Source organism: Calypte anna, chromosome 12 (genome assembly GCF_003957555.1).
Source record: "Calypte anna isolate BGI_N300 chromosome 12, bCalAnn1_v1.p, whole genome shotgun sequence".
NCBI lineage: Eukaryota > Metazoa > Chordata > Aves > Apodiformes > Trochilidae > Calypte > Calypte anna.
In genome coordinates, this window is record NC_044258.1 from 20,363,579 (window position 1) to 20,390,968 (window position 27,390).

General features: G+C 48.4%; 1 protein-coding gene across 1 annotated transcript in view; it reads left to right on the top strand.

Annotated features, from left to right (window-relative positions):
- The first annotated feature begins 1,685 nt into the window (after nucleotides 1-1,685).
- Nucleotides 1,686-27,390, top strand: part of GRM7 (glutamate metabotropic receptor 7) — a 181,044-nt gene continuing 155,339 nt past the window's right edge. The window contains 1 exon segment of the mRNA XM_008501358.2: nucleotides 1,686-2,201. Coding sequence (XP_008499580.2) covers nucleotides 1,692-2,201 — 510 coding nt within the window. The 5' untranslated portion in view covers nucleotides 1,686-1,691.

Sequence of the window (27,390 nt, forward strand, 5' to 3'; positions counted from 1 at the left end):
TATTGTTGTTTATGGTTGTTATACCCTGGCCCTACTGCAAAATCCTCTGACCTGCCATGCCTGTCCAGTCCTGCTGCCACTCTCCAAATGTCCCCTGTCACCAAGGAAGGTGCAGATGAGTTCCCTGGTGGTGGTATTTGAATAGCACCAGTTTGGAGACAACTCCTGCCAAACACAAGTGGACAGAGAGAGGCAATGCACAAGGGGAAAAAAAAAATATGACAAGGACAAAATATAAAAAATACTGAGCCTTTAAGGTGGTGAAATGCCTTGATAATTGTTGGAAGATGTTTCACTAACCTCCAGCCAACTCCATCTCAGTCAAGACCCGAGCAGTGAAGCTGCTCGTTTGTGTCTGCCAGACACACTGCGACGTTTCAGTGTGCTGAGAGATTTGGCCAGGCTGAAATAGATAAAAGCCATCAGTTTTTCTGACGTTTTATACCATTAGGACAGTAACAATTGTGCTCCTCTGACTTCAGTGAGATATAATGTGTTGGAAATGAAGCAGTCATTATAGCTGTCTCTTAATGAGTGACACTTCAGAGCTGGGGCTCACATATACACACTGAGTGCTGCTGGGCCAGTGTGGTAGGAGCCCAGCTGATGGGCTGTAGCTGACCTGGTATTTACAGAGGAGGAATTAAAGGCTGCCTTCAAAACACATGCTTGGTGTGGTGGTGGGAACCAGATGCATTTTGTATTGCTCTTGCATTGGGAGTGGCAACAGGTGTTGGCTCCTTGGATAGTACAGTTTGGGGATGAAAGGAACAAAACCAGGATGTTCCCTTGAGAATCTGGGTGTCCTGAGCAAAAATGGGTCTGGAGATCTTAAAATAGAACGAGAGCAGCCGCGTTGCTTCAGTTTTGGGAGTATCTGGTTACATCCAAACTCCTCCTCCTCCTCCTCACCGGCTCCATTGGTATCCACCTCAGCGGGGAGGTGGATCTCTCTTCCATGTCGAAAATCGGGATTACTGGGGTTTTGATGCAATAGGCTTGAGAGAATGCTCCTGCACTGGACATGCTTGGGGCGGGGGGACATGAAGGGGGACGGGGATCCTCCCGCCATCTCTCCCTGCTGCCCGGAGAAGGAGAGGGAGGATGTGGAGGAGGGGGGGATGATGAGGAGGGAGAGGATGAGGATGATGATGCTCCAGTGGGGCTGAGCGTCCCCCCACGGAGGCTCCCGGAGCCGCACACCCCTGCACCCGGCCGCTGTGCTCCGGATCGGGCCCCCGGGGAGCGGGGCTGCCCCTGCTCCCCCCTTTCTCCAGCGCCACGGGGATCCGGCCGGACCCCGCACCACCTGTATCCTCCCCACCCAAGACCCCCAGGGCCGGGTCGGCGGAGGGTCCGCCACCCTCTCGGCTCCATCTCCCTCCCGGTCTCGGTCGGCGCGGCCGCATCCTGCGCAGCGGCGGCGGGCGGGGCGGTGAAGGGGGCGGGGGGCGGAGAGGCCCGGCCACCATTTAAAGCGGTAGCGGCACGGCCGCGCTCCCCAGTGCCGGGCTGCCGCGGAGCGCGGCGGAGGCAGCCGCGGCCAGGGCGGGTGGGAGCCGCGGATCCCCACCCCCCCCCCCTCCCGCCCATCCCGGCCCAGCCCCGGCCCCTCCGGCTGGATGAAGGCGGGCGGGAGCTTGGGGCATCGCCCGGGGCATCGCCTGGGCAGCGGCGGCAGCGGCAGCACGATGGTCCAGGCGGGCAGGCTGCTGCGGCTCTTGACTCTGCTGAAGTTGCCCTGCTGCCTGCTGGAGTTGCTGCTCTGGGAAGCGGCTCAGGGCCAGGAGATGTACGCCCCCCACTCCATCCGCCTGGAAGGGGACATCACTCTGGGAGGACTCTTCCCCGTCCACGCCAAAGGACCCTCGGGCGTGCCCTGCGGGGACATCAAAAAGGAGAACGGCATCCACAGGCTGGAGGCGATGCTCTACGCTCTGGACCAGATCAACAGCGACCCGGAGCTGCTGCCCAATGTCACGCTGGGCGCTCGCATCCTGGACACCTGCTCCCGAGACACCTACGCGCTGGAGCAGTCCCTCACCTTCGTCCAGGCTCTCATCCAGAAGGACACCTCCGACGTGAGGTGCACCAACGGGGAGCCGCCCGTCTTCGTCAAGCCGGAAAAAGTAGTTGGAGTGATCGGAGCTTCGGGAAGTTCAGTGTCCATTATGGTGGCCAACATCCTCCGGCTCTTTCAGGTAGGGGCTGTGCGGAGCCGGGCCGGGCGGGTCGCCGAGCATCTTCCCGGCCGGGTCGGGGAACCTGCCCGCCGGGAGCGGGAGCTGGAGGAGCCCGCGGCTGCCAGCCTCTATCAACTCCGTTCCTGCCCCTTCAGGTGCTTCTTTTGCTTCCCCTTCGGAGCATCTCGTTTCCCTCCCAGCCACCTTCTCCGTTTCAGCATCCTCCCCCGTCTCCCTTCTCCACAGTGCGTGGATCCACTTTCTGGATTTATCGCCCCATTTGCGAGAAGCAAGCCGTGCGGGGAAAGGAGAAAAAAAGAAATTCACATATACATATAGAGAAAAAGCGATGGTTGAGGTGGATTTGCGTTAAAGATGGCTCGGCAGAGATGCGGGGCACGGCCGGGACAGGCTGCCCGCATGAGATTTCCGCGCTGTGCGAGGGCAGGGAGCGGGCAGCGCCGCAGCCGCCCCCGGCCCGGGGGCCGGGGGGTTGTGGGGGGTTTCCCCGGCGGTGCTTGGGAGAGACTGGGCTACGCTGGGCAACTCCAAGCACCCAACAGCTTGGTCGGGTTGGTCTTCCTCTGCTCTTCCGAGCGTCTGGAGCCAGCCCATGCCCCCGGGGGGATGGAGGAGGCAGGGAGAGAAGGGGAGCGCGGCGTCCCTGGGGGCTGCTGGCCAGGCTCCGGCAGCAGCTCTGCACTGCCGGCTGCGGTTCCCGCAAGCGCCGAGGGATGAGCAGAGCAGGAGGATTAAAGAACCGTGTGTCTGTGTGCCTGTGTCTGTGTATGTGTGTGCGGGGGAGATGTGCTGCAGCGCCTGCCTGTTCTCGCCCGTTCTCCCCCGGGGCTCGCCGCGATCGTGCCCCCCTGGGTGTCGGTGCTGAGCCTCGCTACCTGTCGGGGCACAGGGATTTGTATCCCCCCCTCCCTGTTCCCGGCTCCATCCTCCTGCCTTTCTCCGGCACTCTGAGTCCGGGTCAGGTGTCCAGGGTGAGCAGGGGTTTGGTGTCCTGGCTGCTGGGTGGGGAGGCGGGGATGTCCCCGGGGGTGGGGGGATCCCCTCGGGTGAAGCCGGGGCCCGGCAGTAATCGCGGGTGCTGTGACAGTGACAGAACCGCCACCAGATGCATCGTGAGCAGCGGAGTTTCTCGCTTCCTTATCCTCCGCCTTCGCATGGGGAAGGTGGTGATGGCGATGGGGTTTATTTTTATTTTTGTGCAGCGGGTGGAGAGAACCCCCGCTTTTCCCAGCTGGAAACTTGTGAGGTTTTACCACGGCAAATCTACTTTGCTGTCAGCAGCCATCGTTGCTCCTTATTCCCATCTGGCTCTCAGTGCCACGCAAGACCCACGGAGCGATGTGCTGCACCTTCTCCCATCACTGCCCTTTGCACTGCCCACCCGGGCTCGGTCCTATCCGTTTTCCTGGAAGAGAACATTAAGGATCTGTTGGATTTGGTTTGGGGGTTTTGGGGTTTTTTTGGGTAGGTGTTTGGGTTTGGGTTTTTGTGTTTGTTTGTTTGTTTTTTTTTTTTTCTTTTTCTTTTCTCCTTGCTAGCCTCTCCCCCTCTGGGCAAATTAAAATGCGACTTGTATTGTTTCTGGATTCCACGGCGTGCTGAATCTCTGACCGTTTTTGTGTGGCTTTAACACGCGGGTCTTCATGGTGAAATGCGACCAAGGGAGGGAGCAGCCCGGCTGGGGGTGCCAGCAAGCCTGGCATCGATAGGTGCACTGTACTTCTTTCTGTTTGAGACTTCTTGGCGTTACAAACCGCCCCTTCCCGGGCTGCAAAACCGATGAGCTCATGTTCTGCTTGAGCTGGAAGGGATGCGAAGGTTGGAGGGATGCGAGCAGTGCTGAAGTTCTGCCGAAGTACTGGTTCGGCAGAGGCTGAGCTGCTGAAGGCTTCCACCAGCCAGCTGGTTGGAATTAGCCCCCTGGTTTATGCTGAAGCTCATTCAAGAGCAAATCCTGGGCACTCGGTACTGAGATCTGGCTCAGAAGGAAAGCTCGGGCACCTTTCGGGTAATGGCTCAACACCTGCAAGATCTCCGGGGATCTGTTGCATAATGGAGTGTTCATTAAGACATCTGAGCAGTAGAGATATTTTGTGTAAGCCTAAACATTTTAATGCGTTGTGACTAAGCAGCTGTTCCAAGCCACTTTTTAACCAAAGCAGTCAGAAAGCAGTAGCTGGCACAGACCGAGAGAGATTTTCCCTGAATATGTATCCCACAGCTCAGTTCTGCCTCCTTTAAGCAGATTTTCATGCAATAAAACTGTTCCTTACTGTCCTTTCCTCCTTCACAAAACGTAGTTCAGAACATGTCCCAGCCAGAGAGAAAAGAGCGAGAGAACTATTTTGGGAGAGGAAGAGATCTGGATCTATTGAGCAACCAATGGGTTGTAGGGGTGGGTGAGAATTGGGAAGTAACTGGAAAGAAAACCACCAATTAACAAAAAATTCCCTTATTAGCCTAAATACCTTGTCGAATGCATCAGCTGTTGCAGCCAGCTTGCTTCTCATGGGGCACTGTGGGCTTTACCAGCTGTAGCAAGTGGGGAGGGTGGGTGAAAGGCTTTTCAACACCTATTTTTGTGCTCAGACTGGTTTTTCCCCTAACATTTTGTAGATTAAAATTCATTCCATCTGTAGAGGCTTCTCCAAAGAAATCTTACTGGTGTTTACATTCCTGACAGTATCTTGGAAAAGAAGCATTTGTACTCTACCTTAATGTAGGGAGAATATATACATATATATATATATATAAAAGCTATATAGAGCACTGTGGGGTTTCCTCAGCTCCTCAGCCAGCTGCTGTTTCTGAAGGGGCTTTCTCTGCAGGAGGGGTAAAATCTGGGCTCTTCATCTCACTGTCTGCATGCTGAATTATGGAATCTCTCTGCAGATCACCTGCTTGTTCCCAATCCAGCCCAGAGCTTAGGGAACACCTTCAGGTGATGCCGCAGGTGGATCAGCAGGGGGAAGCTGGGATCCACCCGTGTCATCGCTGTTTGAAGCTCTGTAGAAGCTTTCCTTCGGTAGAGAACAACGCAAGGATCTACACGAGACTTGAGCTTTTTCTTGTGTGATGAAAGGAAAAATCCCTCCCGCCTCTGCATGTCTCCTCTCACCTCTCCCTGCCTTGCCCCGGTGATAAAAGGTGGCGATGGGACAAGTGGGGGTGGGAGGGTTTCCCCTGGAGCTGTGGGGTGTCCCGGCTGCTGTAACCCCGGCTCTGCCTGCCCTTGGCTCCGGGGTGTGGAGGCTGAGGTGTAGTCAGAGGGGTCAGTGCTCCGTGAGTCACCCGCGATGCGTGGCTGCGTGGGAGACGGGCAGAGGCATCGCAATGAGGGCAGTCTGTCTCCTAAGGACAAGTGCTGGTGGTGATTTGGGAGGATGCATCCTCTAGTGAAAGATGCGGGTGCCTGCAGCAGCGCCGGGTTTAGAGGGAGGAGGTGGCAGGTTCACACCTGCCCGCAACATCTGTCCTGCTGTGGACTTTTTGTGGGATCTTCCCTGAATTCTTCAGGGCAGGAGCATCCCGGCTGCTCACCACGGTCCCGTTTTCACCAGTAAGATACACCCCCTTCCCGGCTGAACGTTTGATTGCCTTTTGAAGAGAAGCCAGACCAGCCGTCTCCAGTTGTTGGTGGTGCCTTGGTGGGGCTGGAGCCAGGGATGCTCCTGGCTGGAGGCTCCGCTTTGCCTCTGGATTAACTCCATCCTCTTCCAAGGCAGGGCTGTGAGTGCTGGCAGAAGTGATGTGAGAAAGCCCTCGCTGGCTCCATCCCTCCCTGGCTGTGACCTCTTCTCCTCCAGGGTCTGGGCCCATCCCTGCTGGAAGGAGAGAGCTTTGGGAGAGGGGGGTGAGGGGCTGTGATGTGCAGGGCCTGGGGTGAGTGGAACAGACAGGAGAACCTCCTGTGTGCTGGGCTGTGGAGATAGAAATGCATAAATATTCAAGTACATCAAATACAGTGACTTCTTCAAAGCAGCCTTCTATTAGAGGCAAGCAATAAATAACGTGCTGATTGTAAATTAAATATCTGTTCTAAAAATAAAACCAAAACAATTTGGAAAGCCGTTTCGTAATGCATCAGGGAGCTCAAAGCACTATGTTTTTAGGCTGCTGGGTTTGCATTGTAAAAAATACTGTTACTTCACAGTTTCATAAGTTCCCTTACAAATTTAACCCCATGAAATTCAATAACTGTGCTGAAAAAAAAAATTGCCAAATGCTTCATCTGCTTCATATTTTCTGGGAGTAGAACCATACAGTAAGGGAAAATAGCACATTATTTCCTTTTCTGTATAGTGGAAATTAATTTTTAGACTCCCTTAGAACTGCAGATTTCTCATTACAAGCTTTAATAATGAACTAATTACTGCTTCAGGTTTCTGTCCCCAGCGAATGTGATTTTACACAACCAACAATCCTCCTCTCTTATCTCAGTACCTCTTTGCTTTTATCAGGGATGGTTCTGGTGGCCCGCAGGGTGCTCTACCAAGCCCCTTCGGGGAACTTAGAAACCAGCACGGGATAGAGGAGTCCAATGAGGCTGGGACTGAGGGGATTCAGTGTGGGTCTGTATGACTCTTGGGGCTTTTGGTTGGATTCCCTTCTGCAGGCACCTTCGTGCTGCATGAGGCAGATGAAAGGTGCAGCCCTGCCCTCCACGCTGGGCACAGAGGAAGAAGCAGTAGAAATGGAAAAGAATGCAGCTTAAAAGTGCAGCTTTTTGCTTGGCAAAGGGTGTGGGTTTCCCAGGATCTCCTCTGAACAGCAACAGGCTGGAGATGGGGGTTCTGCCCCAGCTTCTGCCCAGAGGGAATCACTGCGGCTTGGGAGCCAGCACTGTTCCACCTGGGTTATGGGCAGCATGGGGAAAAGGGATAAATGTGTGACACTGTGATTTCAAGAGATGTCCCTTTGAAGTGTTTGGGTTTTTAATCACTTTGTGCTGCTCATCTGATCAGTCCCTATCAGCTCCCTCACTCTGCAGCAGAAGCATTTGCAGCCTGATTGTTCCTCTCTTTTCCTCATTAGTTTCCCACAGGCATGTGGGATATAGGCCCAAAGGTTTCCAGTCCTGTAGGTTCTGGGTGCAAAGCCAAAGACTCCTGCTGAGCCCCCTCCTGCTGAACTTGACTTAATGAGCTGGTGGTAAATGGCCAATTTAATTGACTGCAATGTACCTGCCAGGGGGTGATTGCTGGTGGTTGGGAAGGAAACTAACATACTTTAGCACTATTTTTCTCTAGATGCTAATATATTTTGAACTCATTATCAGTTTATTGCATTTTCCTCTTCAAACTTTTCATAAGACAATCCTGGTTTTATCAAGTGGAGTGATGATTCATTTTCTGAAAGCTATTCCAGGGAAACCATACATTTTTCAGTTAAACTCACGTAGAGAATTTATCAAAAAGCTAAAAATAAGCAACAGTAAACTTGATTCTTCACCTCTTTTCAAGAAGTGGCTTTTGTGTTTTTCAGCAAGCTTTCATTTTCATCAGCCTCTAAATATTTGTCCTTGTTGCTCCTGATGCACCTACCCCATGTCACCAGGCTGAGCTGAGCTGTGCCTCTCTGTTGGTGTTGCAGTGTTGGGCTGCAGGTAACAGGGGTGGAATCTTCATTTCTTCTCTGTGAATCAAAAGTAAAGAAAAATCCTGGCTTCCAGAACTCATGTGTTTCTATGCAGAGTTACTAATGGGGTGTTGGCAGAGTTATGAATAGATTTTTCTGGACTGTGGGGGTTTGGAGGTAAAAATTATTTTCTCAACAAGGCAGAATTCAATATTAGCAACGATCTCCCCTCTTCATCTGTGTGCCAGCCTCTCCCTGTAGGGACTGGGTAGAGGGGACTGCAAAGAGTGGAAGAGTGGCTTCCAGGGTGGGCTGCTTGCCCATGGAGAGGGAGAGGGAGGGATGCTGGTGCTTCTGGAGCAGAGGATTAGCAGATCCAGCCTGGGGCTGGCTCGGAGGGCAGGCAGGGGATGCTGCAACAGCTCAGGTTGTGTGCTGAAAGCAAAGATGCAGCACGTACAGTTGTGCAGTTCCCAGGGCACTCTTGGAGATAAGGTGACCTCTTTGGAATGACAAATGGAGGGATCATTTCAAGGCATTAATTCTTATGAAAGAAACATTGATCTGGTTTCGAATCTCACAGCGCTAATACTGTCAAACTGTGAGTATTATAGTCTGTATTTTATGCTACTAAATCAGTTTTGCTTGGAGGCATTAAAAGCACCCAACACAATACTCTGCTCCGTAATATCAGATGTTGTTATTTCTGTTTATAGTGATATTCAAATTAATCCTGATGAGTGACAATGCTGACTGTCCCAGGCACAGGACTGGGATGAGTTTTATCATCATATCAGAAGATATGAAGCATGTAATTAAGGCTGTTTGGAGAGCATGGAATCCAATATAGTCAGGTCATTAGTGTGGTGGAGTGGGTATCCAAGCAGAGAGAAATCTGAAGAAAAACAACTATTTCTAAAAGCCTTCCTCATTACCAATGATTCACAAAGTCCTCTAAAGCCCTTCTGCTGAAGGCAGTGGAGGTATTCTGAATAATCACCAAGCTGAGATGAAAGCATGGTCCTGTTACCCATCACTACAACGTGGGAGCCCTGCCCCAGGCCACTGCTCCCTTGTGCACAGTCCCTCAGCACCATGCAGGAAGAGACTTGTAGGGGCAGCAGTTGATGTGTAGACAATGGTCTAAAAGCTCTTGAATTACAGTGCTGCCCCTGCACAGAGGGCTCAGCAGAGGCTGATGTGGCACATTTTGGGGTTTTGAAGTGCCCCTTTCTCTCAGTGCTGAGATGGTGCAGAGTGTTCCCATTCCCTGGCTTCTGGCTGGCATGGGGAGAGCAGGCAGGCTTGGGAGATGTTCCCTTGGAGTGCCACACACCTGGGCTGGCCCAGATAAAGCACTTTGACATGTGGAGCACATCAGTTAGCTCTGGTTTTGTTAAAGGAACTGCCCGGACTGGTGTGGGACAGTTAGGAGCAGTCTAAGGGTACAAGGTTTCATCCTCATGATGGTTCTGCTTAATGCCTGTAATGTGTTTATGTGGGCAGGGGGGTTATGTATATAAATACATGCTATATATAAATATTGGTGGTTTTTTAGTTATTTATGCTGTAAACATCAGTGACCTGTCTTTTAATGTCTTACTGAGAGGTAAGGGTGTGAGGAGGAGGGCAGGCACCAGAGAGCCTGGCCATGGGGGGTGAGCAGGGCATGGAGCACACCTCTGCTCTTCTGGATTCTGTGGCTGTCACTGTGCTGTGTGTCACCTCCTTGCTTGGCTTTCTGATTTTGTCTGTCTCACATTATGATGATGTCAGGCCTCAGAAGAATCAATGGTGTGTGATTAATAGGGAAAAGCTGTGTTTTAGTTGGACAGTTGCAAAGGCACTGAGCCAGCACAGTCAACAGGCTGGGTTTGGGCTGAGCTGTCCCTACCTGGAAAGTGAGTTAAGGACACTGTGATGGGGACTGAGGCAAGGGAAACCATACTGCATACTTCACCAGAGTATTACGTGATCAGAAAAGGGCTTTTCTCTTAATTAAGGCTACATTTCCATGTTCTTTGCTGCCATGTAATTCCAACGTGTGCTTTTTTGTCTTGTTCCCTGTGTTAAAATCCTGTTGTCTCCCAGCTGCAGGTGATCTTATTATGCACAACCAAAACCTGCTCTACCATCCAGCATTTTGCACGGGCTTTGCCTGGTGTGTGAGCTTTGAAAAGTCCTTGCAACTTGAAAGATTGCAGTTAAGGAGAAGCCTAACTATGAGCAGACAGAAAGGGTTTTATCCTAAAGATCCATGTTTGAAGCGGGTGCACTGGGATGGGCAAGGTTCAAATTTTAGCAGCAAAGGAAAAAAGTACTGATGTGTATTCAAATTTCCTGTAAGCTGCTGTGTAGATCCAGTGGTTTGAGACCCATCCTGCCATTTGGAGCAGCTGAGGTTGAGTGCAGAGCCCAGGGTGGTGGCAGAGGAGTCCCTGGGAGGACACAGCCAGGTCAGGGTGTCAGACAGCAGGTACCTGGCTTGGGGCTGCTCGTGTAGCCCAAGGGCAATGCCTTGCTGGAGCTGCTTCACTGCTTCCAATTCAAAAGGCAGAAAATCTGGACCTGGCTTTGGTGAGGTCCCTGTGCTCCCTGCTGGCTGTAGCTACACCCTCAGGTCTTGCTCTTACAGATTTACAACTGCTGTTGGCTTTGTGCTTGCAGGCAGAACAACTGCTGACAAAGCCAGAACCTGAAGCCAGAGCTGGCCTGAAAAATTACTCTGATCGAGGTTCTCCTCAGGTGGGCTGGGACAAACTCGGGGCTCCTCACAATCTCCTTTGGTGGAGATTTCCCCTTTCTATAGAGCCCTGCACGTGAGCTTCCTAGCAGGCAGTTGTTTCTATCCCATACAAAGTCCCTAATCCCAGCTTTCCTTAGCAAAGTGCCTGTACATAAATCGGGCTGTAAACCCACAGGTTGCAGAAGATGGAGGACACAAAATTAGCACAATTTTCCAATGTCTTCTTTGGATGCTCCTGCCTTGGGGAGGGGCTGGAGGGGATCCACCTCTTTTCTTGGACAGATTTGGGCATCCCTGTGTCCTGGTGCCATCACCTCCATCTCCCACTCCAGCCCCCTTCCCTTTTTCAGGGGGCAGAGGTTTCTGGGCTGTGGCTCCCAGCTCCTTCAGGGGGGTTTCTCCATCCTCACTGGGGTCTCTCAGCTGAGATGGGACCCACCTCACCAGCCTGGTCCCAGCAGATGCTTGCCTAAGTTATTTTATAAACTTTTCTGTAGAATATTCTACAACCTCCATGAAAGAGTATTTTTTCCCTCTTAATAGTCAGCTTTTATCCTCTTCACTGGGAATTTTCCTGGCTTTGTTTTGACTGTACTTTCACAGCAGGCTATGACACTTAAGTGCAGCGCGGGGTGCATTCCGTAGCTTCCTTTTGTTCTCCTTTGATGCTGGAAGTGAGATACAAAAATTAGAGGGTTTGAAGGCTTCAGGGGGAGAGATTTATCTGCAAGGTTAGCGTGTACTCAGCTGGGACTTGTGAAACTCCATCTCGGTCTGATTCAGGCTCAAGATGTTAACCTCCATTTACAGTGGTCTGGATGGCTACTCGTGGTTATTTTCAATTCTGTCTCATCCCAGTGGTGCATTTCCAGGCACCTGTGTCAAAACCCAGGCAATCAATAACCCCATGTGAAGTTTGCTTCCAGAGTAGCCCTTTAAAGAACTGAAAATCCCAATTATCTCTCTTCAGTATCCTCGATGGATTCAGGAGATCTTTGTGCCTGTGTTGTCTTAGATGGAGATGCTCAGACTTGGTACCTTGCAAGAGTTTCTCTGCTGCCATTTTAGGATTTGCATGGAGTAACCTTCTGCAAGCTCATATATGGAAGCTTCTATGATAAATTTATTGTTTCATAAATATTGTAATAGCAGTAATTATGCATTTATCAGAATGGAGACTTGCTTCAATGCCATTAAATTCAGCCTCATAACTATATGCATGGCACTTTTGCACAGAGTACAAACTGAGTGCAACTGCTCTGCAAATGTCTTGCAGCCCTGGAAGGAATTCTTCTCTTTGCAGGGTGGTTGTCTCCAGCCATTGGTGTGTTCAATATCCCAAAAAGAACAAGGCCAGCAGGAAGTTCTCTTCTATGAGAAGGGAAGATCTGAGCCTTAAGAACTGCAGCAGTTCTTCTGTTTCCAGCAGCAATGACAAATGAGTTCCTTGATACAAGACCACAGATAAAATGCAGATGGTGAGATGCAGAGGTGCCAGCTGTGCCACTGCTGATGGGATTGTGCTGAAACCACCCAGACACCAGGGAGATGCTCTGGGAACCCACGTTGGGCACATGGTGACAGCCACTGCTGCTGGCTGGGCTCTCACCACACTGCTGAGAGTGACACAAATTCCCTTTCTGACAGAAATATTATTTCTGTGACAAATCTTTACTTTAAAACAAAACCAAACCCAAAACCCCCATATTTATTTTTAGGAATCTTAAAATTAAAGCACAGGTTAATAAAATCTCTACTGTTGCCAAAGGAAATCTGGTTAGACCCACAAGAGCTTGGTGGCAACTCCCCTTTCCACCATGAACACGGCCATTTATCCTGGGAGATCCATGTGTCTGCTGGTTCCTAAATGCCTCTGCTTGATAAACACAGGCTGGAAAGCTTAGGTAATGCTTTTGCTTTCAATCATGACACCAGAGCCCACTGATTTTTAATCCCAGTAGCACAGTTCTCCATGTAACATGTTTCCCTGCAGCACTGGGAGTAGGTGTAAGCACATAATCTCTAGTTGGGAAGTGGAACAAAATCATCTTTTTTTCCCCAGGTGAGCTGAACTGGCTGTAGGTGTTTTCTGGGTCTCTAATGCTCATCTGGAGTTTTGACAGTGTATCCTCTGTATCTCAGTGCTTCATTTCCATGTGAAAAAAAGAAATAAATCAAAGGCAACTTGATGGAATCCCAGGTATCAGCCTGTATCTTGTACATCTCAAGGACAACACGGAGTTTAGTATTCACTGTGTGACACTCTCCATTGATCTCCTCATCCCCAGCCTTCAGCATGTGAATTTTCTCTGACACTCAGGTCCATCACCACCTCTCCTGCTGTAAGATGTGTTCTGGCTGGGTCTGTTTGCTGCAGCTCACTTTGAAGTTCAGACCTTGCTGTTACAGCCAGACCCTCCTCACCTTCCCAGCCTTCCTGCTGCATACGAGATGGGGCTGACAAAGGCCTGGGGAGGATTTTTAAGGTTACCTTGCTTATCAGGTCTTTCCCTTGCTGTTTCTCTTGCATTTTCCATCCCTGCCTGCCCTCAGGTGAGGATACCTTGGGATTCCGGGGGGACCAACCCCCTATTCCTGCTTGGTGAGGGCCAAGGGCATAGCTGAGTTTATTTAATTTTAAAAAGAAAATGTATATGGTTAGGGTCAAGCTGGATGTAAGTGGAGCTCAGCACCAGCTGAGGCTGAGGCTTTCTTTTCTATTTATTTGTTTATTCCCTGGGGAAATGGGTGAGTTCCCCACTTCTCTGCTCCTTGGGCCATCAGGTGTTCTAAGGTGCCCTCTGTGTATGGGCACTGCACAACAAAGATGGGGGCTAACCTAGGAGGTGGCTCCAGGCTAATAAATTCTCTGTGCTGTCTGCAATGTAATGGGAGTTCCTAAGAGCTGGAACAGCATTCCCACCAGCTGGAATTGTGCTGGTGCCCTGGAATTGTGCTGCCCAGGGGTGTTCCCCATGCTGATCCCATCCAGGTGGAGTCCTGATAGGTAGGATCAAGGCTAAATCTTATTTAATAAAATCCTGTCAGGAATAAATCAAAAGTTAAAGGAAAACTGTCAGCTCACATTTGTCTGGAAGTTGTTCTTTTTTATAGAAAGAAAATCCAGCACTAACAGAGGTGTTCCAGGGATTTTTAAAGAAGGCGATTTTGTGGTAGTCCTTGAATGCACAGAGATGATATTGGCAATAAAAATTAATTAGGTGACTTTCTGTGGGCTTTAGTTTTTCTGTCTGACAGCAGAACAGAAAAATCTCAGGGCCCTACCAGTGTAAAGGCAATTATCTTTTTAAGGTGCTTATGCCACTACTACAGGGAAGGATTTTCAAAATTAGGCAGGGCTATTTTGATGTCTTGATTCCCCAGCAAGTCTGTGGGAACTGCAAGCTCCATGGCTGTGCCAAGGCTTAAGAACATTTCCCATGCTGGAATGTCAGTGTCCTAGGGAAAGTGATTCATGTCCTGCACAGGATTCTGGAAGGTGACACCAAAACATTAATTTTCCATCTGCCTGCAGCACAGTGATGGCACCAGCCCTTGGGGAGCTGTAGCTGGTGCTCACTTTGTCAGCTGAACAGAGAGGTGGAAATGGAGGGATGACTTGACTGAGAATCATAAAGGTTGGAAAAGATCAAGCCCCTCTCCAAGCCCTGGGGAGGATGCCCACCCATCACCCAGCTCAGGGGGAGATGGGCTGCAGGCTGGGGAGCAGAGGGGCTGAAGGCAGCTCCTCATCTTCAGGGGTATTTTTGTTATTTGTGATAAGCTGTGGTGGGCATTAAATCCATGAAGAAATGAAAGAAATCACAAATATAACTTTTCCCACCTATCAGAAATCTATTTTGCTAGAGAATCAATTTGCTGTTAAAAAAAAGCCCCCAGACCCTCTGCTTGTTTTCTCAGGAAGAATCTTCTTACATTGCAGAAGTAAATAAATACCTCCAAGCAGAAACCAGTGAGGAATGAGGCTGAGAACTCTTCTGTAGCATCTCCTGCTTGAGACAAGCAAAGCTCCTGCAGCTCTTGCCAGAAATCCATCTCCTAGTGAAATAATCACTGGGGATCCAAATGTGCACTGTCCAAATGGACCTGTGTGCTGAGGGTGCCTGAGCTGCAGCCCAGGTTTGCTGCTGAGCTGCTCTGTGACCCTGCTCCTCTCATCACTCTGCTGTGGTGAGAAATCCTGGGCAGTGAACACATCATGGTGAGGTCTCTGTGTTGCCTTTAGGACCTTCGTGAAATCTAGGGTTCATCTTAACCTTCATCTTAACCTCATCTTAAAAATTTAATAAGTTTTTAACTTATTCTGGGAGACCTTAAAGCACCTTCCAGGACCTCAAAGGGGTCTGCAAAAAATTCTAAAAGCATCCCCCTTTTAGAAGGGGATGAAGTGGATAAGGAGGAAAAGTTTCAAACTGCAAGGGGGGAGATTGAGATGAGACCTTGAGAAATTCCCTGTAAGGGTGCTGAGCCCCTCAGGTTGCCCCCAGAAGCTGTGGCTGCCCCATCCCTGGCAGTGTCCAAGGCTGGATGGGGCTTGGAGCCCCCTGGGCTGGGGGAGGGATCCCTGCCCATGCAGGAACTGAATGAACTTTGCAACTCAAAGGTCCCTTGCAACTCAAACCAGTCTGTGCTGAATGATGCTCCAAATGCAATGGTTTAGTAATAATATGAAGTGGTCCATGGGGCAAACTTCCTGATCAGTTAATGCATTTTAATGCAGTGTTTATTTATACACATGGATTTGTTTGTCCCTTTTGCAACTTCTTAAAATTGAATTTTTTAGCAATTATGTGTGTGCTTCTCCCTCATTCCCTCCCTCTGCTGTTCCTCACTCAGCTCCTAAGCAGCCTGGAAAATTGGTCTGACAGTTGATCCTAATCTCCAGGGGGAATTTTAGATAAGATGCTATTGGGCTCATGAAATGAAGTTTGCTTTTTTTTTTTTTTTTTTTTTTTTTCTTGTACCACAATAAAAGTACCACTGAGCTAGCAGAAAAGCAAACTTCTCTTTGTATTTCATGCTGTTTTTTTAAAGCATGTGAGGTCTTACCACATAAATTATAATAAATACTGCACACATTAAAACCAACAAAAATAATGAAGTATGATTTAAGCACAGAGCCAGGAGAAAACATGATCTTTCTCAATTGAACTCTGCTGGTGCTGTTCATGAATCTTTTTGTCATATTTGTTGACTGAGATTTTTTACTTTATTAATGTGCTCCATGAAGACAAATGAAAAATGCCAGTTGTCTAATGAAAGAAAATGGCACTGTTTTGATAACTGGGCTGCTTTACCTCTCAGTTTGGTCCTTTTGCATTCTCCTGGCTGACTCCATGAGCAGTGGGCAGCCTAAGGATGCTCTGTCCCTAGGGGTGCTCTGTCCCTAAGGATGCTCTGGCCCTAGGGATGCTCTGGCCCTAAGGATGCTCTGGCCCTCTTGCACTGGGAGTGCCTTCTCCTGGTCTGTGGTGTTCCCTTGGTGGCACTGGGACAGGAGATGATGCAGGACCCAGTGACACCCCTGCAGAATGTGTCACAGGAAGAAAGTCCCTGAGCTTGGTGACTTCCCTGGGACACTGCTGGCAGGGAAGGGGCATGTTCAGGCTGAGTGACAGCCTGTCACTGCACAGAGAAAAGTACTCTTATGAGCTCCATCAGTTTTTAAAAATAGAAACTAGGGAGAAAATGGACCTTGAAGGTACAGAGCACTCAGACAGAGGGAATTGGTCCTAATGGGCCTCGAGCCGTGCTGGGCTGGAGGGCTGAGGGCAGGCAGCTGCAGGTGGGAGCAGTGGTGCTGCTCTTAGATGTCTCCCCTTATCAAATTTATTTTTATTTCTAATTTGGCCAAAAAACTCCTTCAGACTTGAACTTTTCCTAGCTTGGCTGCTGACAGCTGGGCTGGGTGGGATGGAGTCAATTTTCCTTAACAGTTGGCAATGTGTGGTCTGAACTATTAAACCTGAATGCACTGCCAGATGCAAAACCCATGAAGCATTTCACCTCTTTTTTTCTTTTTAAAGGCTCTTCTTAATTTCAGGCATCACTGATAGATGAAAAATATTTTGAAGATGTTGTTTCTTTTTGACTGATAGAATATTCTCTGTCTCAGAAATCAGGGTGCAGCTCAAGAGAATTTACGTGTGGTGTATAAACCCTTCACTGTGAGGACATCCTAAGTACCTGGAAGGCTGTCCAGCAAGGCTTTGACCTCACCTGGGGCTTCTAATTGCCAGTGTAACATTCAAAGTGGTTGTAATTACAGTGCATAAAGGCCTGGTTTATGGGCTGGAGTCAGCTGGTCAGCAGAAGTACAGATTGGCCACACTTTAGGATTTTCCTCCTTGTCTTTCAGATGTGGACTCTAAATCTACCCATAAATAATCAACTCACCTTTTTCTTCCACAGCTTTGAAGAGAAATGAACCCTGCCACTAGTGTAACACACCAATTAAATGAAGTCTTTTCTGCAGAAGAAAAGTCTGTTCACTTTTAAGAGGGATTAATCCCTTTCTGCCAGGGCTGCTGCCTTTCCAACCTGACCTTTGTTGGCTGGAGACTCCCGGCGGATTCTGGAAGGCTGGAAATGCTCCCGTGCATGTTGGCAAGGAAGTTTTATTGCCATTATTGGGTTTGGTTCTCAGATGAGATCATCAGCAGCTTCAGGAGAGTGGCAGATGGAAGAGTTGTGGTGAAATCTGGTTTGTGCCTTGGCTGGTGCTTGCAGCTCGGGGCGGGCGCTGTGGGTGATGGGGATGAAGGGAGCTGGGAGAGCCTGAACCTCAGCCCGCAGGAGGATTAGTGCCTTTTTCTTGGCAGTACAAAGGGAATCAATGATCTCTTTAACTTCTGCCTAAGAAACCTTATCCCTGAAGTGTCAGAAGTAAAACCTGGCTTTTGCAGCTTCTGAAGTGCGGGGGAGTGCTGCTGGAGCTCTGGTAGGACCAGCTCTCTGATGGCAGGATCAGCTGCTGAGCACCAAAGCACTGAAAATCCAGCCCACTGAGATCTTGGGCATTGCTGGGATGGATCCTAATTTATTCCAGCATACTTTTTTTTCTTCCTTGTGTTAAAACGAACTTCTCAGGTTCATTAGTTGATTTCCCCCCCTCCACCCACTTTGCACTTTATCATTATGTCTCTCCAAATGAGTTTGTAAATTCACACCTTGTTGACAAGAACATTATTCTAGGGAGCAGTGCTGACAGCTTTGCTGGTAATGTGTCTAACCAATGAGGTCCTGGTGAGACAGGAGTACTGCAGTGGAAAAAACAACAGATAGAACATCTAGATAAAAAGAGAAATGCGCTCATATGCTTTATTTGAGATGTGATCACACTTACATCCCTTAGGTGCTCTCCAATTAAAAAATGTTCACTAGTAAAAAAAAAAAAAAAAAAAAAAAGCTGTTGAAATTTGATTAAAATCTTATGGTGAAAACTTGTGGTGTATGAAATAGAGCATGCAAAGATAATTCCCATGCTGGAGTCCCCTCAGTGACCTCAGCTGTGGAGCCATGTGGCCCTGTCGCCTCGATGGTTTTGCACTTTTTGACTCTCTTGTATTTAGTTCACTGATCCAGTGCTTCTGCTGGTTGTTTCAGCATCCCAAGTGCTTGATCCTCTTCAAATAGTTGACATCCTCTGAGTGCATTAATTCCTCTCTGGCTTTATGGTGATAAGGTATTGATGAGAAAACTTGAAAGATCAAGACTTGAATTGAGTAAGAGCAGGACTAACCTTAATTAATGTGTGTTACTGGCTCTTATATGACACTTGATCTGCTCTTAATTAATGTTCAAAGCACATTATAGATGTGTGGCTATAGACTTATTTAAAAAAAAAAGGGATGGGAGCAGCTGTCCTGATCCAACAAAGGGATCTTGCTGAGCTGGCAGGAGAACAGAGGTGGTTACCAGCAGAGTTAACTCATCTGCACTGCAGGAACCAAACCAGATGCCTCCTGGCTGGGGTGACCTCTCCATCTCTGAATTAACTGAAAATTGAGCCCAGCAGCCTAGTGAATCTTTTTCAGCTTTGGCAGTTTTTATTGACTCCTGAAATTGTCCTAATGAGACACTTCATTTAAGCTGTCTAGGCTCTCCTACCCACTGTTCTTTCTCTAGCTTTTCTCCAAGTCTATTTTTTACAGGGGGTGTTCTTGTACCCAGGTCTTTACACTAACAATTTCCAAACGACAGTTCTTCTATATCTTTTTAAAAATGTTCTCTGGGGAATTATGCTTCAAACAGGGAAATTGTATGTTTCATTATCAAAAAGGTTTCAGGCTTTATCAAAGTCTTTTTGTTACAGTTGTCATGGAGGTTTTTATTATTATTGTTAAATTGAATAATGGGGAGGAACCTGTTCTTAAGTCTTTGTGCAAGAACTAAAATTTAAATCCAGCTGAAGCTGCTTTGTTTGTAAAATTGTCTTTTTAAGGTTAACTGCATTCAGTTACAATCAGTGCCAGTGCAGCTTTGTTACTTTATCTGAGCTAGATAGCTGGGGGGGCTGCAGCTGTAATAAGGGGAGATTGAATACGACTTTTAAATGTAGATTGGATATCTGGTAGTTATCTCTCAGGGGCTGCTATTTCTTGGGAAGCAGAAGAAGCCTTCCCTTAGCCTCTCAGGTCCTAGCAGGGATGAAATCCTTTGCTGGTAGCACGCAAAGAGCTGCTTCAAAAAGAACTGGGTGTGGATTGGCCGCGTCTTGGGTCCCAAATCCTTCCTTTAGGATGGGGAGGAGGATGCTGCCTGGGCAGAGCAGGTTGGACCCACCATCCACTCCATGGTCCTTAACCAGGAGGGGCTGAGCAGATGTCCCTGGCACTGCTGGTTCTCCCCAGCTGCAGCTGAGGATGGTTTGGGCTTTCCCCAAGGGGAGGAATCCTCCCCACTTCCTCAGACCCTGGTGCACAGCTCCGATGCTGCCAGCATCACCTCTGCCAGAGCCTGCCCCCAAATGCTGGAAAAATGACTATCCAGGAGCTGGGATGCTCATTACCATTCTGCAGGAGCTGGGGATTATCCATAGCCATGAAACATCCCCGGGAAGGCCACAGCTCCCTGCTCCCTGGGGCTGGGCTGGAATGGCAATGAGCAATGAAGGGATGAAAAGCTGGGAGGCACTGCAGCAAGGCAACCCCGCTGGAGAACGTGGGAAATGGGGCTCAAATGCAGCAAAGAGTTTTGAAATAGATTTGTCTTTAAGTAGAGGAATAGTTTGACAATGCTAAAAAAAAAATAAATAAATCATTTTGTTCTATTCAGGCTACCCCAGACTTTAGGGAGCTCCCAGTTCAGAGAAAGCATGAAATGTAAATACTTTATATAATGCTTACTGTGACCATCATACTCATTATAGCTGTGAAATGCAGCATTTTTTTTTCCTTCAGATGCTGAAATTTCTTGACAATCAGGAATAAGAAGGGTCCCCCAGGGCTGTTGTGGTGTTAGGCTGTGGGGACTTTCCTTGTAATTACCAGAGGAAGGCAAATTGCAGCAGGCATTTTAAAATAACAGCTTTAGATACTGACCTTTTTTCAAAGGCTTTGATGATAGATGTGAAAAATTGGGATTCATTACAATATTTCTAATTTCCTGACATTAAAATAAGGATGATTTTCTCAATGTGCATCTTCTCAAACAGTTATCATCAAATGTCCTAGTTTAGCAAAGGTCCCTCGACTCTGTGCATGCCAATGAACTATTGAATTTATAAAGTGGTGATTTATATGAGCTCTAAGAAAAGGGAGGGGTTACTTTCTCTGTATCCATTGCTGTCCTGCAATTCATTACTGTGGTATAAATGCCACCGAGTTTGGTCTAAAGATGCGTAAATACATTTAAATGGATTTAAAATTAGGACTATTAAAATAAGCAAACAAATCCTTTAAGAGCATTCTGGGGCAAAAATAAATTCAGGACATACATAAACTATAAAAAATTCAATATGTACCTTTATGCTTTCAACACTGCTGTAATTGGTTTTTATTTAAAGTCATAGGAAAGCACAAAAATAATTCTTGAGGCAATTTCTAAGACCATGAGGAAGACAACCAAAAGCATCTGAATGCTGTTTGCTCCTGGGGTGGTGCCAGGCTGGTTGGGTTGCTGCAAGGGGGGTTTGCTGAAAAACCCTCAGCAAAACCATTCTCCCAGGCTTTGTTTAAAGCCCCAACGAGACAGTCCCTGCTCTGAGGAATTTACCATCTGAGCAGGAACAAAACAAACCAAAAACAAGAGGAAAGGGATTGGAGGGGAGATGTATTATCTGCCTCTAGCAGATGGGGAACTGGGAGGCAGAAGAGATGCCCTGAATCCCTCTGGTCCCTGGGATCTGGGAGCACAGGCACAGAACTTCCAGGGTGCCAGTCCCTGGGGGAGCCCTGGCCACAAAACCCTCCTCCTCCTCTTCCTCCCATGGGATGCCATTTCTTCTCCTTCTTCCTTGATTCTAGGCTGGGTCTTCACACTCAGCTTCCCCTGGCATCCTCTGCTCTGCTCCCAGCTGCTGGAAGGCAAACATCTTCCCCTGGGGTTGTTTTCCAGCTGGGATTTCTCCCTGGCAGCCAGGGAATAAGGAGTCACAGGGGGTGAGAGGGAGGGTCCTGAGGCACCTGTTGCTCTTTACTGATCAAACTGGGGGGGAAAATGGAGGGATCAAAATGTCAAGGCAGGAGGAAGTGAATGTCCTCCTCTGTGTGGCTTTTCCAAGGAAAAGGGGAAGGGAAAAGGTAAGAGCAGCAATGCAGTGTGTGAGAGGAGCATGGGGAGAGCAGGGGGGAGATGGAGAGGAGCTGAGGAGTGGGGACACAGCTGAGCTCAGTCAGGGGGTGGATGAATAAGGTGATAAATGAGGAGGTGGGGAGGAAGGGAGAGGTTGGAGGAGAGCAGCAGAAGGGAGAAGAAGAGCAGCAAGGAGGAAGGAGCAGAGGCTGCTCAGGTGAGTGTCCCCCAAACCTGAGCTGGGGTCCTGCTGGGGGGCAAGAAGGGGAGGCAGAGGCTGGGATAGAATGGACTCAGAGGTGTTCTCTGGAAAGCCCCAGGAACCAAATGGAAGTTTTGGCATTCATGGATCTGAATAGGAGAAATCTCCTGACTTGCAATAGAAATTCAGGGACTGGTTCTTTTTTTCCAGTGGCTTATGAAGTGTAGCACATGTACCTTAGAGAAGGGTTTCACTTAAGAGGAAGAAAAGAGGCACTTTGGAGTTCACGCTGTGAATTTTCTACAAAGAGTGATTTTAAAGGAGCTTTCTGTAATGCATGACTGTATTTATTTTAAAAAAGGCTGCATTATTAAATTTGGGTTTGTCTGTGCAAACAAACATGAATTATTTTGCCAGCTCAAGTGTCTTCCCAGTCACCCGTAAATAAGGAAATGACTTGAAAGTACAATTGATCAAAAGTGATGCATTGAGTTCTTCCCTACAAGGAGGCCACTGAATTCAGAGTTCTGCCAGGTCGTGAATTTCTCACTCAGCAACAGAAAGCCTTTCTCCTTCAAAGCTGCATTCCATAATAATATCTTTGTTTTCTGCAAATGATGCAATAATTCAGATAAATCTGTGCTCATCGAGGAGAAATACAAATGAATTGTGGGGGACACATAATGAATTCCCAGCCTGCTTGGAGGGATGAGGGAAACAGGGCTGGCTCCTGCCTTCTCCCTGGTGGGTAAGGGTCTGGGCATGGCAGAGAGAAACCCTTCCAAGTGCTTTAGAAATAAATGAGGTGATGCTGGAGAGGAGAGGAGAGCTGCCTGTCCTGCTGGGGCTGCTTGGATGGGGAGGAAAGGAGAGGGAGAGTTTCTTGCTCCAGCAGAGCCAGGCAGTAGCAGAGGAAGGAAGGAACTTGCATCCATACAGGGTTGGGGAATCTCTGTCTTCAAAGTGAGCATTGTTTCAGTTTTGTTGGAAAATGCTTATGTTTGCTTAAGAAATGGTATTGGGTTAATCTATTAATTTATTATTTTTTTTTAAAGCAAGATGTGTAGAGCAGGGGCTTGGGGTTGGGTTGGTGTTGGCTTGGCAGGCAGGTGACCACGGGCTGCCCTGGCTTCTGTGCAGTTTTGCCAGCCCAATTTTTGGCCAGACTGCCTTAGGAAAGCACTTCCAGATACCTTGTCTTTAGCAGTGAGCTATCTAAATATCATTGCCCATCCCTTCCCCATGGAAAGGGCAGGTTTGGGACTGAGCTGTAGCAGCTGCAGTGATGCCATCACCTCCATGTCTGTGCCATCTGGCTCTTGTAGCTCTCTCCTCCATTGTCTGAGGGTGCTGGAATCAGGAGCACCCAGGGAATTTTCACAAGATCAGGTGTGCAGTTATGAGCAGATTATGAAACGTGTTGGCTGTAAAACTGAAGTTTGATAAATGGGTCAAACTTGCTCCAGTTCAGGGAGCTGCTGCACCCGTGTTCCCATTCAGAGCACCCTTTGTGTCACTGGTGTTAGGACAGATGCACTGAAATTAATTTGCTCTGTTTGACCTACATAGTTACAAAGGGTGGAAATAATAAGAAATAAACAAGAAGATGAGACCGCATTAAAGCAAATCCTATTTTTGTCCTATTTTTTTTTTCTGCCTAGTGAATACTAATATACAAATCAAAGGGATGTACTTAAAAGTGCTTTAAATAACCACCCTTGTTAGAGGCTGGTGAGGAGGGAAAGGCTTGTCATTATGCAATACAAAGGGCTGAGGTGATCTATCTGTGCAGCACTGGAAAATGAGGAGAAAAGACTACAGCAAACTTCTCTTTCCCAAAGGAAGGAGCAAAGCCTTCAGGTGGCTGTTCCAGATCTGCACAGCAGCATAATAAGCCTCAAACTGGTACTGAAGGGTGTGGATACCAAACTCTAAAACTTTGAAAGAGGAAAAAAAAATCATCAAAGTAAGAGGAGATTCTTAAACCCCCAAGCTAATTGGCAGTGAGGATGTGTCTGTACCCATGGTGTTCATCCCTGCTGCTCCCCAAGGAGAGGGGCTGGCAGGCTGTCCCATTGGGATGCTCCCTGGGCAGGTGGCTCCTGGGGGGATGCTGAGGCTGGAGCTGGGTGCTGACTGATGCCAGACAGGGCTGCCCTGGATTTTGAGAGGAATTTGGCTATCTCTATGGGAATGAAGGCAAAGAAGTAGCTGTGTGCTATCTTGTATGCCCTCTGCCTGCAGGCACGTGTGCTCAGGGAGGAACGTGTTCCCATCAGGGGGAAAAGAAGGAAAGGATTTGGGAGCAGAGGCAGCTGTGTGGCCATGGGGATGTCCCCAGCCCTGTGCCAGGCTGGGTACCAGGCTCTGCTGCCTGCTGGTACGTGTGCTTGGCCTTCCTTGTCTAGATGGGAATAAAGAGAAGGAGAATGAACCAAAAAAACCCCAGATTCAGCTGTCCCCACTGGAACAATGAAACCTGTGAGGATGCAGCTGTGGGCTGGCTTGAGTTGGGTTTTTTTTGTGTGCAGTTAAAACTGTTGTCTTGGCAAGAGCAAGGCAGGGATTGGTAGGCAGGCAGGCAGGCACAGAGTGTCTGGGGAGCTGGTTGTGTAACTGCATTTTGGAGAACCAAAGGGAGGAGGGGTTAATGATGCTGTTATCTGCCTTGGATGCTGGGGGCTGAGAACCAAGCAGATGGATAGAGGAATAAAGGGTTTTAATGCTGGGGATGCATCAACTAGAAGAAATGGATCAGCAAACCCCTGGCTCCCATGTTGGGGTCTGTGTGTGAGCTCCTCACCCCTGCCACAACCTGGATCTCTGCTCCCCTCCCTGTGCTCAGCTCTGCTCTGTGCTGTCCCCTCCAGCCCCACTGACCACATTTACATCCCACACCCTTCTGCCTCCTTGTCTCCAACCCCTCTCTCCCCATCAGTCCATTGCAATTAGGAAGAGATTATTAAAATTCTGTCTCTTAAGTGCATCTGTTTGTTCACTCTGCAGACAAGGGGCTAAGAATGTTTTCTAGAGAGCTGAGGCATTTCTGGCCTCACAAGGAGCCAGTTTTCTCTGTGCACAGAGAACTCCACTGCAAAATTTTCCAGATCTCTCTGGTGTCAAAGCAAGCTGCACCAGGCTAAAATTGTGCCATTAAATATCAATTATCATAAATCATGGCAAGATGCTGCTCAGATGAAATGTGCCCCTGCCAGGTCTTTCTGACTGGAAATATAACCAAGTGAAGAAATGCTAAAATGAAACGAGATGGATTTGTTTTCTTTTTTTCTTTTTTGTGTTAACTTTTTTGGTCTCTTGGCTGAGTTTTTCTGGGGAAAAAATATATTAATAATAATATATTATAAATTATTATAGTATTATTAATAATATAATAATATACGAATATATTGATATAAAAAAAGAATAAATAAAAAGAAATCAAAAACTTCATTGGAGGAAATGTTCTTACCTGCACTCACCCTGATGCCCAATCCCAAGGTGGGATGTTCTGAGGGCACGAGCTGGGCTCTCCCTGCCTCCACTTTGGTTCAGTTTAATTCACACTTGGCATGGATTAAACCTTATTCTGTGTGTAGGGGCTCATGGGGGAGGCTGCACTGAGGTGCTTTGGGTTCTGAGCTGACAGAGGTGGAATGGGCTGCCCAGGGATGGGGGGGGATTCTCCATCCCTGGAGGTTTTTAAGGAGAGACTGAATGTGGCACTGAGTGCCATGGGCTGGGAACCACATGGAGATCAAAGGTTGGAGCTGATGATCCCAGAGGTCCTTTCCAACCCAAATAATTATGATTCTGAGTTGGTTTGGGGCTCATTGCCATGTGGGCCACTCCTACCTCCTTCTGCCTTCCAGATCAGAGCAGCAGCATAACAGATAGGGGTGTGTGTGCATCTTTAGGTTTTATAAAACATGAAAGAATCAAAGAAATTCACACTAAGAAGCAAAAGAGGGAGACTTTTTTTTTTCCCCTTCCTGTTGACAGTTTTCCCCCATGCAGTGATGAATACATGCCATGTTTATGAATACATGCACTTTTCCAACTAATTTCTGGGTCATCTCTCAGTTGCTTTTGAAAATGACTGAGCAATATTTAATCTGGTTTTACAGACAGACACATGAGAAGAGATGCTCTCCCCCAGGCAAGGCTGGGCAGTGGTTCCTGGTTGCTGGCCCTCCCCATGCCAGCAGCAGGGAGGCAGGGTGGGATGCTGGGAGCATCCCAGAGCCTGGGAAGGTTCCCTTGCTGGAGCTCTGGGCTGCACCCACACATAGGGACACATCTCTGCAGGGCTGTAATCTGCTAGCACAGGTCTGGGCCCTAATCCTGGCAAAACCAATTCCATGGGCTGCTGTCCCCCCAGCAAATGTTGTCACTGGGGGGCGTGGGCTCTGCCAGTCTGTTGGGTTTTAGATCCTTTTGCTCTGAAATGGGAGAAGAGGTGACTGGGGCCTGGAAATCTGGTGATGAAAAGATGTGCTGTGGAGCAGGGAGGCTGTTGTGTGGTCTTGTTTCATCTTGCAGAGAGCTGTAGTGCAGGAGGTGAGAGCTGCAGAGCAAGTTCAGCTCAGGTACCAAGTGACAGTGCTGGCACCACACTGGGTCAGCAGGTGAGACCCTGAGGGAGCAGGAGCTGCCCTGCTCACCCAAAGCACTCTGCTTCCCTTTGCTCTGGGTTTAAATAACCCCTCCCAGACCCAGATGTTCTGTGGTGGAAGCCTCAGCAACATCTGCCACTTGGCAGCCTTCTGAGCCAGTGGTGTCAGTGGCTTCCGAGCAGCTCGTGTTTCACAAGGGCTGATTTAATGTATGGGGCATTATTTTTCTTTCTGACTCATTGAATAACTTGGTGCCAGTCTGAACTGCCTGCAAGGCCTTGTGCAGTCTGGATAAACAAACCTGTGCTTGGAGCAAGCCAGGGCATTGACCTGAGAGACCTTTCTGCTGCTCACCCCCCCAGCATGGACTTCTGCAGCCCCTGGCTGGCAGCTCTGCTCCCACTTGCAAGGGATTTCCAAGACAAACTTTGCACAGTGATGCAAAAGCAACAACACCTATATGTATATATATATATATAATAGAATCACAAAATGGTTTGGGTTGGAAGGGACCTTAAAGTTCACCCAGTTCCAACCCCCTGCATGGGCAGGGACACCTCCCACAGCCCAGCCTGCTCAGGGTCCCATCCAACCTGGCCTTGAACACTGCCAGGGATGGGACATATATATAAAGAAACTCTCATAGTCTTTGTTATTATTAATGCATTAATAATAGAGTGCTGCATGTTACTGGGAGAACGTGGCTGTCAAGTCCAGCAGGGCTCAGTGAGAGTTGGCAGAACTCTTTGGCACTGAGTGGGGTGCAGGTTCAGATTTCAAACTGAGCTATGAAAAGAGGAGGATTGGATCTCCTTGGCTTACTCCACCTGACTGAGTATTCTGGTCTTTATTTTGCATTAGTAACTTGCTGTTACTCTGCACCAAAGGTGCCTGGGGCAAATCTGTCTCGCAGAATAAGAGAGAGGTCGGATGCTCCTCGGCTTGGATCTGTATCACTGCCTCTGACTCAGGCAGCCTTTAAAACAGGCAGGAAGGGGGTAAATGGTTGCTGTGTTCAGTCTAGGGTTGTGTTTATCCTTGGCTGCAGTCAGGGAGCTGATCTGGGGCTGGAGGGGCTGATGCAGATGCTGCTGAAAGCCCTGAATGTCGGACTCGTCCATTGGGCTTTGATTCGTGCTCTGATTGTCTGTTGGACTTAAAAAATCAGGACAGCAGGAGCTGATACTGCTTGAAAAGCAGAGCTGAGCCTTTTGTGATAAACACCCGTTCTCCTGGGTGAGCTTTCAGCTGGCTGGTGTGGCTTGTGCACAAATTATAGCACCCTTTTAATGA